At 40.4% G+C, this 12,006-nt stretch overlaps 1 protein-coding gene across 1 annotated transcript in view; it reads left to right on the top strand.

The window, feature by feature from the left end:
- LOC135257055 (serine/threonine-protein phosphatase 2A 56 kDa regulatory subunit gamma isoform-like) overlaps positions 1–12,006 on the top strand; it is a 50,255-nt gene that overhangs the window by 1,059 nt on the left and 37,190 nt on the right. Inside the window, exons 2-3 of the mRNA XM_064339458.1 lie at positions 2,773–2,844; positions 9,669–9,834. Of these exons, the coding sequence (XP_064195528.1) occupies positions 2,773–2,844; positions 9,669–9,834 (238 nt within the window). The remainder of the gene's footprint in view (positions 1–2,772; positions 2,845–9,668; positions 9,835–12,006) is intronic.

Genomic DNA, 12,006 nt, shown 5'->3' with positions numbered 1-12,006 from the left:
GTGCTTGATATAATGTATTGTAACATTTGGGGGACTATGTTTCTCTTCTCACATTTATACCATGCATGTTTCAAAAGATGTGTGCTCTTTTAGCCGCGAGATGAGCGTCTTTATTCAGCACAGTGCAAGGGGGTCTTTCCCACACACAGCGAATTCTCACATGGTGTGAATTCATCATTAGTTCATTGACTACACATAAACTACTGCTAAGCATACTTTACTGCTATTATACGTGGACATTTTTAGAAACTAACAGCATTTAGTCTGCAACATCTTGCCACACGGCCTAGGGATCTTGGAAAGTGGGCGGGGCTGCCTTGGTGGTCCCTACAGTATGAAACTTGAAAGGCTGTTGGTGGTGAAGAGGTCCCAGCTGTGAATAGTTGCAGAAAAACTTAAGACAGTTGGACTTCTTTAATGCTATGGGTCTGAAGGGTGTATAGCTGTCAAAAAGCCACTATTGAGAAAAGGGAAATACAACAGTAGAAAATGTACAGTAGTACACTGAAACTGGACAATTTAGATGTGGAGTAAGGTTTTATGGACCATGGGTCTAATTTTTTGATTTTTGGAAAGAGAAGGCGGTACTTGCACTGCCAAAGCAATGAAGGACTTTTGGAACTAGCCTATTTCTACAACTATCAGTCAAGCATGGTGGTGGATCAGTGCAAGTTTGGGGTTGCATAACAACATCTGGAGTTGGCGATTTGGTTTTGATTGAAGACATCATGCATAGGGCCACCAATTTGTTGCAATCATATGACCTGCAGGAATTTAAACTTGTATTTTAATAGTTATCATCCAGGGGTCCCCATTGACACTCCAACAGCACAGTCAAATGACTAATCATACAATTGAGTTTCTAATTGAGGCACTTACAAGAACAATGAGTTGATCTAATATGGGGAGACTCAGGTCCAAACAGTTCAGAAAGTGAACATGGATGGTAGTCTAAATGCTGTGAAAAGCATGCTCATCTTAAGGAAAAAACCAAAACCAGCATTACCTCTGTGGCTCTCCAGGACCAGGGTTGAGCATTACTGCTGTAAAAAAAGAAAGAAAATGCATCCATATAAAGCTTGTTTTTGTTTTAGCACAATAACACCTGATTGTACTTAACATCTTGAATGAAGACCATTATTAGTCAATCCGTTGAATCATGAATACATTAAAAAAAAATGCTATATGACTGCTCTCTTTTTTAATTTGCCACTGCTTCTAACAAAACCTTTAAAATATTGTCGCATGTCCACAGTAGTTAAGTTATCAAACTGAATTTAACACATGACTGTTGCTTATAATCATTGCTGTCAATCATCGACTGTGCTTAAATAGTGGCAATTAGCCTACTTTAGCAACTCAACACACTGTGGTGGTGCAAATGGCATAATCGTTTGAAAAGTTGCATCAAAAAAAGAGGCTATTGTGACTTGTACCACATAGGAAAACAAGTGGAGACAAATTGGGCCCTGTTTCATGTGTTTCGTTTAAACAGTCCAGGATAATTTAATGCATATTGTACATTACATAACATGACATAACATAATGAAGAGAACAGGCCATTCAGCCCAACAATGCTCGCCATTTTTCGAATTAAATTGTACCTAGTGCTCTGGTTACCTACAGACTAGACAGTATGTAACACTGTATTAAGAGTTTTTGCCTCTACTATGTGACCTGGTGGGCTATTCCATACACTGACTACTCTTTTTTATGAAAAAATTCTCCCTAATGTCTGTGTGGAATTTAGGCTACCTTTTTCTAATTTCCATTTATGTCCCCTCGTTCTACTAACAGTATTCAACCTGAAGAATATCTTGTAGCTCACTTTATTTTCATTTATGTATTTGAAAGCCTCAATCAAATCACCCCTAAGTTTCCTTTTTACTAAACTCGAAGAGATTTAGTATCGTTAGTCTTTCCTCATAGCTTTTATTTTTCATACCAGGAATCAGTTTGGTTGCCCTTCTTTGAACCTTTTCCAGAGCCTGTATGTCTTTCTTGTAGTACGGCTCCCAGAACTGCACACAATACTCTAAGTTTAGTCTAATTAATGTATTAGATAAGTATACCTTCGTATACCTTCCCTAAATTTACATCCTAGCCTCCTGATGGCATCCTGTTTTGCTGAAACAGCACAGTGCCTAGAACCTGAAAGGCTTTGATTAACCATTGCTTCCATTTTATCAAATTATCTCAATTAGATTTAGCCTTTCTCTGCTTCCCAAATAAATGGGGAGACTTTGTATAGATAGTGCTGTAATTTTGACATAGTAAAACCAAAATGTATTTTTTAAAATTCCTTTAAAAGGGCAGTACATTTGCTCTTTAACCACGTGTGCATTGTTTACACATCTAAAATGGTAGAGTCAAATTGTGGAGACATATCAAGAAAATGCCTTTATGTCAATTATGGAGCTCATTGTATATAATCACACACACACACATGTATGTATGTGTGTGTGTATGTATGTGTATATATATATGTGTGTGTATATATATATATATATATATATATATATACAGTATATACACACACACAAAACATGGTCTGCAACTCTCACAAAAAGGATCTATAATTCAGATGATTAGAATGTTATTCTCAGAGCCTAATGCTTTGAGGACGACATAAGTCAAAATGCGTATATATATATATATAATATCATTACATGTCATATCTACATGTTGATTGTCAATCTGGATGTCTCTGTGTTATATAAGAGTCAAGTGTTTTCACTAAGTTGACACTAAAAAAAACTTAATTATTTTTAGGAATCTCCGAAGCCTGTAAAAGCTAACAAACCAGGAGGAAAAGATGGACAAGAAAATTATACTGAACATGAAGTAAGTGACTTCTCTGACTAGATGCTGTGACACTGCTCTGTTGAGCCAGGTATCTACTGTGCATCTGTTGATGACTGTGACACTTAACTCTGGAGAAAGTGTCCACGGAAGAAGTAGCCAACTCTTTCTGCAATGTCACAAATTATGTGGTAATTTGTTTACATGATTTTCTGTCTTTATGTTGAACATCACCAGAATATTGTCACCTTCTTTTCCAAACGTTAATTTTATATTTTACCTTAGTTTGCATCTTACCAGTACATATCTATCATGCCACACTGCACAATCAATACCAAAACTCGGTAAACTTAGATTTTCTAAATAATGGTACCTTCAAGGATTCTATTTACAATAACAACTTTACCCCATATTTTGTTTGGCTGTTTCCATAAATTACGGCTGTAGTTGGCTGTAGGTGTATTCATTCAACATTAATTGTTCCATTCTATGTTATGCTGACTATATAGCTGTGCTACTGCTTAAAGGAACACTCTGTATTTTCTTAATCGCTGCACTTGATGTCTCCATCTTGAGTAAACGCACTGGAAATGAAGTGAAATTGTGTGTTCTTGTGGTGTAAGGGTTTCTGGTGGTGTAATGGTTTGATGCATGCTGAATGATGCATCCTGTTGTGGCCAGTGTGATTTATGTGGAATATGTTGAGCTTCTGCTTGGCTTTGGTTGGCAACAACAATAATTTTAGCACGCATGTGGCATGTGTATCTTTCAATGATGCTCGAATTGTTCTTGTTGTGCGTTATGCTCCCCTGCATTGTTGGGCATTTGAAGATGTGGAGCTATCATGCTTGTATGCTTTGTTTTCTTGTATAGCTGAAGTTTTGTTATTGTTGTTGTGCCATTGGGGGTATGAAGAAGACAAGGGGGATCACAGGATGTTGGGGTACTAAAGCCCCCATACCCTGGTTGTCATTGCTAGTACAACATGAGAGATGCCTCTGCTGACCAGTACTGGGAACCATGGTGCCCCTTGTGCAGCTGCATCTGTTATGCGATTGGTCTTTGGTGGGTAGAGTCAGCTGATCTGGGCAAACTTATGTAGCTCCCCTACTTTTGTCATGATTTGTATGAGTGGGCATCCAGTAAGCCTGGCCAATGACTGGAACGCCACAATTCCAGTCATTGGCCAGCGAACTGTTGCGATATTACATAGACTTCCTCCGACACCATCCAAGCCCCACCCTATCCAAAACCATTTCCCTGCGTTCTGTCCTGGGTGAGATCATGTTAAATTGCATTTTTTGGGGGCGTTTTTAGCAATATTTAATAGCTGTTGCTTTTTACATCATTGGTGCTCATAACTGATCGCTCAAAAAGGAAGCCATTTGGTGTTGTTGGCAAACCAACCGGAGTGTGGCCTTGGGATGGCCTTGGGATCAGAAATCACAAGCTAGCTGTGGAAAGTGTCTGCAAAGTCCTACTTGAGGACTATACGGACCCGTTTATGAGGGAGTCGTGGCAACCCTGGTTCAGCCTGGTTCTGGTTCTGCAGTAGGACAGAAGGAAAAGAGGCCAGCCTGACTCCAGCTCTGCTGTGAAAAACTGGATCCCTAGTCTTCTCCTCAGTGACTTGCTACTGTGCACACTTGTGCAGAAAAGACACATAAGGCCATCAAGCTGAAATCATTCAGAGGAGCCCTTCATTCTGTGATGCTTCATCTGTGCCTTTCATTTCCTACTTTCGAAAGAAATTAAACATCAAAAGCTTTCTGTATTTAAGGATGTTTTTCCTTGTGGTGTTTCTATTTAATATGTATTTCATATGTGCAATTCTGAGTTGAGTCTTAATGGAAATGAAGTGTTGTTATTAATATGAATGGATGTGCTACCCCCAGGAGGTTGGGATAGATTTTAAAGCGATATGTGGCTGTTAGCAGTTACCCGCTCTTGGATTGCGGGATTATATTCAGTTAATATGTTTTTGAACCTTTTCTTTCTTATTTTCCGTATTCTTCTATTCTCCCATCCTAAAGAGGGGAGTATAATGCCTGCCAGTCACCTGTTGATCTTTTTGTCACTTCCTGGATGGGTGGCCATTCCCATCACAGGCTTATTAACTAACTGGACTACTTAGTCTGCTACCTTGGGCTTTATTAGAAGGAAAATGAACATATACGCCACCTTCTGAGAATAAGGACTGTTTTGTTTTCAGAGGTCACTAGTTAAAGGTTGCCTCCCTGTTTTCACCAAAGTGCTCAAGATTCCAGGTAATCCTGAATGATTAACAAAAGTTAAGGAAAACTTGTGGTCAGCATTGCAATTCAAATTAATTAGTTTTCCTTTATTATAATTATGTTTTTATTTTGAGCTCACTCAACAGTTACAGTACTTGAATACAGCCACCCCTTCTTGGGAAAATGCAATTTATTCAACACACTATAGTAATTTGCATTACTAGACCATCTGCACAGGCCAAGAGTATTAGGTCACCTGTGGGTTAAAAAAATAAACCTTAGGCAGAGAAGAATTCAGTGAATATATGCACATTATTGAATAACGCACCAAAGTATCATTTTTTTTCTACCTGTAATAACACAAAAAGATGAGTCTTACTTTAAAATAATGGACACAGCTTTCCTCAAAATACCCTCCTTCAAGTTTAATTGCAATTAAACAAACTATTGGAAGTCTATTCAATTATTTTGCAAATAGGGGGTGGGAGGGAGGTGGGTGAATAATTAAACTGATAGGTAGGGGGTATTATAATGTAGATATGACATTAGTAATGTCATAGTAATGCATCATGCTAATGTCCCCACATTTGGTTAGCCCATATCTTCCTTAATAACGATTAGACGAAAGTTTCCTTTTGGTTCCAGTGGTTCCTTATAAGACCAAAATAAGCACGCCAAATCTCATTAAAATCTGCGATGATGTGGTGTTGAATTGACCTGGACACACCCAAACCATCTATGAGGGAAGTTGATATTCTGCCGAGTTGTCTCAAACCAACTCGGCCAAATTTAAACCAAACCCGACGTGTCAGGAAAGGGCACTGCTGTTTCTTTTGGGTGTGAATGATCAGGAGCAGCTTTTCTCCTCTTTGGGGTGAAGAGGTAATCCTCTGAACGGAGCTCAGCTGCTGTCCCTCGCTGCTGCGGGAACGGATGGTCAAACTTTGGCCGCCCTTGGAAAAGACTCAGGTATGTGCGGAGCCCCTGCTGAAACCCAGGATCCAGCTCAAGCTGTGGAACAGAGGGAGACGTGTGCAGTGCTACACTTGTTTCGCGCTGGATTCCGAGTGCTTTTTTTATGCCTGCCCCTGTCCCGCGGCGCCAACTGCCCCAGTGTGGCTGGCTCCACACTCCAGCCAAGTGGGCCATCTGTGAGTAGTGTCAGAAAGAAAAAAAAACCGAGATACACATTATTGCAATATCATTTGTAAATGTAATTGACCAGATGACCTCATCAGTATTACAAAAAATAACTCCGCACGTCTGCACTAAATCCACGATCACGAACAAAGCAGATCTTTCTCAGGGAAGGAAAATGAAGAAGCGAGCAACTTCCGCATGTGTGGTTTAAGGTGAGAGCGCCTCTAGCCCAGTGGGGTGGGGGTGGGGGGTGACCGCGGCCGCATGAAACGCCATGCAGTACACGCAATGCAGAAACGCAGGGAGGCTTACGCGGAGGCTTAACTAAACAGAAGCACTTTGCGCCACCGCCTTTAATCACAGGCGATGTCAGAACGCCCTACAGGGCAATTATGGCAAGTTTTTTTCTTTCGCTCTCGTTCTCTCCCGTGCCAGCTGCCCTGAGCTCCCCGCTGCGGTGACCATGTGCTTGCCTCTGGAAAGGCCTGATCGATAGTGGCGGCCTGTGAGGCTGGATCAGTTCAGTGCATCTGAGGCGTTCGGACTGTCCAACTTCCGGCCAGTTCCATCATTGCGATCTATTAGTCGAGGCCTACGGAGTAAGAGTAGGCCTGGGAGGCCTTCCTGTTTTCACGAGCTCTGCTTAATTCCCGTTTTCAGTTCAGCAACAAGGTAATTACCCCCTCCGGCCCTTGAGGTGGCTGTAATCTTTTCTGGTGGTGGATAAATGCTTCACTCCCAGTGATCTGGTGTCCATGCATGCCTTTTTGAAATCCTCAAGGAACAAATTGTCCTGGGAGTGGTTTGGGTTTTAGGAGTGCTTTTGTTTCAATTTTATGCAAAGCCTGCAATGTTTTGCGAGCATAAACTGGAGTGTAAAGTTTATGAATAAATCTTAGTGTGGTTGCTTCAGCAGTTTTTTTTAGCTGTTGCCAAATGTTAGAGAGCTGTAGCATCTTAAAGCTTTATCTGTCCAGCTTTATGGCCATTACAACCTAATTGGATTTTGAAGACTATGTACCACTCAAATAGTTGAACTATGTCCCCAAATTGTACCTTTTTACCACTTCCAAACCTCCAGAATAAAGCACCCAAATTAAACGTTGAATGTCTCAGCTATTGATTGGTGTACAGAAATGGCAGTCCACTTAAAATAAAGCTTTCACGTGTCGGGTGATGCCATGTGTGCACACATGATGGTTGTGCGTTGGACACAGCCAATTGTGCAAGTGCATGGTTGTCCTCAGAAGTGTTCTTAAATTCGCCAAAGGTTCTGCAGTCGTGAAGGTCATGCTCCACTAATGTGGAAACACGAGCCCAGGCACCAGGTTCCTTTAGTTTTTTTACACCATAAACTGCTTTCTGTCTGCTCTCTTTTCCTCAACACAAGTCCGCCTCCTTTTTATTACCGTTTTATTAATTAGGCTTGCTCCCGTTTGGACTATTGAGGTGTCCATTCTCTCTCATCAACTAATAGCAGTTTAAAGGCTAAGATAAATATATAATTTATTATCGGGAGCGAGCTAAACAGCAACATTTGCCGGAGTATCACCTAACATACTACGACTTTCACTTCTGCAGAATGCTGGGACTTGCTTGGCCAATTAGGCTGCAAAACAAAGAGAAACTTGTCGACGCGGACGCCACAGGTCCAATTCTGCTCTTGCCACTCGTTCATTTGTTGAGTTAGCCGATAGTGAACAGCTCCAGTGAGGTTCCAGACTTATAAATTGAAGTTACAGGTACTTTACTGGCAGGATCATTTCTTGTAAAACTGCCCATAAATAACAAACATTTTTTTTACAAACTTGTTTGTTTGTTTTTTTTTTTTAATGTTTAGGCTGACAAAAATAAATCTGACTTAGCATATTGTTGACCTCCACTAATATTCATAAAGATTACCAGCATTCAGGAGTCTGTATGATACATCTTAGCTATAATTTCTTACTTTGCAGTAATACCCATTAAACAGTAGGTAACTATTTTGTTACGTTTAGCAATCACTACTTAAGGCCTACTACTTATATCTTTCAAGGCTAATGAAGAAGGAAAAGCTGAGATTAACATCAATAACATCTTAATAACAATGAAACTATTTAACAATCTCATCACAAAGCATCTTTTAATAAACTAAGCAACGATGAAAGTATGTAACGTTCTTATCAAGTCATTTCGTAACCTTAGCAGAACTCACTGCATAACGATTTGGTAGATAGAATATACATTCTAAATATACTAAAGTTAACCTCAAGAGGGAGCCAGGTGCCTACAAATAGTCTAGTGCATAAAAAAATGCATAAAAGGGCAAAAAAATGTTAAATATGCAGATAAAAAATGTTTTTATCTTTCGAATATCTTAGTTGCTACACATATGGCTAGGTATCTGTGTGGTTAGGGGTGCAGTATTTATTAAGTTTAGAAATATTAACATAGCGTAGTTATATAGATTAGAATGAATGACACCATTGACCGGCTTCACGATACCGCTAGCTAAATCCACTTCATTCCGATATGCCAATTTGCAATTTAAAATCTGTTTATTAATGTATGATGCATGTCTGTTATGATGTTATTGTTGAATTACCACTATTATAAATATTCGGTTATTAATCTGCTTTTTAGCTCGCTTCGCACAGAATGGCATAGTTTTGGTTTTCTCTCTGTGTCCCTATTGGCTGAAATAGCATCACATGCACCAAGTCTTCACAAGGCTCAGCGGTCTTCATTCATTGCATTTTATTTTTAATTCCCAAAAAACCTTTAAATATTTCAAAAATTTCAAGAAACTTTGTACAAATACACTTCTCTGAGCCAAGCTGAATATTATAAAGTTGAAATGACATATCTAGCTTATTAGCCGTAAGAGGAGAAGTGTGCAGAAATTTAGGCGGAAAGACAGTAAGAATAAGTATGTAGGAGAACAGGCAGTGGGTTACTGAAGCAACCACACTAATTAGTCGGAGAACTCCATCAGCTGGCCCCTACCAAATCGGAGACTCCATATTTAGTTAACTGGCAGAATAGAAGGACGCTAGAAAATTAGTCATTTTCCCCCAACACAACAAATGGTCTGGAAATTTGGTCAGTACTGGATGTTTGTTGACACTTCTATATATAGGCATGTTGATGAAAGAGAATTAAGGATGATAAAAAAGAGGACTTCCCTTAATCCTTTGGAATGGGGATCATTCCTGCCGTTTGATGAACACACGGTGTACTGTATGGCTAGTGTCTGGGCTCTTTTTGCATTGGTTTGGCTGTTTCAAACACTTCTTTTGACCAGTGTAGCTGAATTTCTTGGCCATTACACAAACAATTGCCTTGAACGCTGTTCCCTTAGTACACAAGACAGCACAGGAAGTGCTGCCCCAGGTTCAGTGTGGCTCAGAAGAGGAGATGTGCTCTCCTCTCTGGAGGCTGGGCCTAATGCAGTGGCTGTCCGGTGACGAGCACTGACCAGAGCTCGGTCTCTCCCTGCTTCCATCCCCGCAGGGCTCCAACAGGAAGAACAATACCACCAGTGCCCCACCCACCACGCAGCTGCTGAAGGGGAAACAGCTCGGCCCCCAGACGCCCACGAAGAAGGAGAAGAGGCAAAGCTCCTCCCGCTTCAGCCTCAGCAACAACCGAGAGCTGCAGAAGCTGCCCGCCTTACAAGGTACACATCAGGACCTCTCATGGCATCAGATTACAGGACCATTTTCTGTCTCAAAATCCACAAACTCTTAATACGAAGTGTTGCGCCCTGTTTCTCTACTTTTTTTAATACAAAGATTGGTTGATTGATTGACAGAACGTGACGTCACATGACATGTCATGCCAACCCCATGATTTTATATCTCATTACAATGCATCTCTGGAAACCACATGACATAAGAGCCAATGCTACATTCTGCTAAGCTGGTTTGAGAATGCCCATTCATCTAGGGTGATGCGTCATCTTCATTGTCTTGTCTTGTGTGTAAAACCTTAACGGCTCCTTCTTTTTTTGGATGGTTGTGCATATGGGAGGTCCGGCTGGGCCTTGTCAGGTGAGACGGATGGGTTTTGAGTGATGCGGTTGACCTTTTTGCAAACTGGCCGCTCTTGCCACAGTGGACACGGGACCCGTTGCTCTGCCGTTGGAGCCCTCAGTCTCTTAAGATCTGCCAGTTGTTAGACATTTGAATGACACTAGTGAGCACTGTCTATAGCACAGGCTTGGGATTCAAATGCCATTGGTTACATTCCCTTTCGCAGCACAATGTCAGAGCAGTTGATTGTGTATATTTAGTCCCAGTCACGTGGATCCAATGATTATTGAAGCTGGTTGGCACAGTTGGTATTTTTTTTAGCCTAGCTGCACTGATATGCTGGAGTCAGATCAACTGTGCAAAAGTAAATGACTTTGTATCAGGTTGGAATATTAGCCTTGGCCTCTCACATGCTAGTAATGACCTTGACATTTCTTCGGTCCATGCTCCTTCTTTCATCTGTGTGGTGTTGGCAAATTCACACACACTACCATCGCACACAATTGCATGTCATGTCGCCAGCACCAAGTCATTCGCATTGAATTTGTTATGGCCAGTTCTGCTTACAGCTAGAGGTGTGCGAAATGACTATCTTGAATGGTGGCCAATTAAAATTTCTCTACAATCTGCCTTTACAGAGAGATTGAAAGTATCATGCTTAAGAACTCCTGTACATTCTACCATAACAGTTGCACTGATAGCCCTCGCTAACACTGCTTCTAGACTCTGTACTAGCCTGACCCTCCCCATCACTAAGAAGGACATACCATCTAATAGCATCGTACATTTTGGGCGGTACCTTCAAAAATGTCATACTGGATTGGATACCTGTTTACCTGATTGGCATTCTTTTCTAATTACCCTCTAACTTGAAAACATACCGCTGTGTGGCTGGCCCTGATGAAGAGTTAAGTTTCCATAAAATGAAGTTCTAGCTCATTGCCCAAAGCACAGTCATTTGCAAAGATCATAGAGACAAGTTTTGTACATCAGAGGGCAATGCAACAAACCTTTTTAACCACCTGAAAAGGAAGCACCCCAAAGAGCTCGAAGAGACTTTAGCATACGTGGATCCGGCTCGTCTTTTTGTTTGTCTCGTGTTCGAAACAGGTCGTTTCGGACAGAATGTTCTGTCTCATTTTGAGTGTACTGGCACCCATACAATAAAAGGGTTTCAGAAGACTACTTAGTTGATCTGTGCTACAATATGCCACGTCTGTACTTGGAATGTTGCGAAGAGATAGAATGGAAAATTCATCAACCATTCATTATTTTTTGCCACGACAAGCAATTTATGGTCTAGTCGTAGTTGAGTCTCACTGCTCATTTCATTCTTGACTGGAAGCTGCACTTTTTGAAACTTTTTAGTTTATTTAATAAAACCTCCATCTTTTTTTTACCATTTCAGAATTTTTTGGCTGTTATTGTTTTGCAGAAATGCACTTTGAGTGCTGTTTACATTTTGAAACAGGTGTGGTATTTATTAAAATATGTTTGAAAGAGTACTTTGGTCTGAGTGGTCCTTGCATTATTCTATCACAGTGTTTTTTTTTTCTTTTAGGTCTATATTTTCTTAAAAAAATATTATATAGTTACCAGTTTAGTTGTACTGTTCAGAAACATGCAAAATAGTCTTAGAAAAGGAACATGAGAAGAATTGTGATCCATATTGTGAATCATATATATCAACAACAAAAAAATCGTGATGATATTTTGGCTGTATCGCCCAACCCTACTTACAACTGTGGTAATCGACACTTTAAAAATATGTCTGTCCGGTTCTGTCAGTAAGCCATTCTAACTATTTTCTTGACTTT

Source organism: Anguilla rostrata, chromosome 6, assembly GCF_018555375.3.
Source record: "Anguilla rostrata isolate EN2019 chromosome 6, ASM1855537v3, whole genome shotgun sequence".
NCBI lineage: Eukaryota > Metazoa > Chordata > Actinopteri > Anguilliformes > Anguillidae > Anguilla > Anguilla rostrata.
Note: the sequence above shows the minus strand (reverse complement) of the source record. Positions and strands in the feature narration are given on the sequence as shown.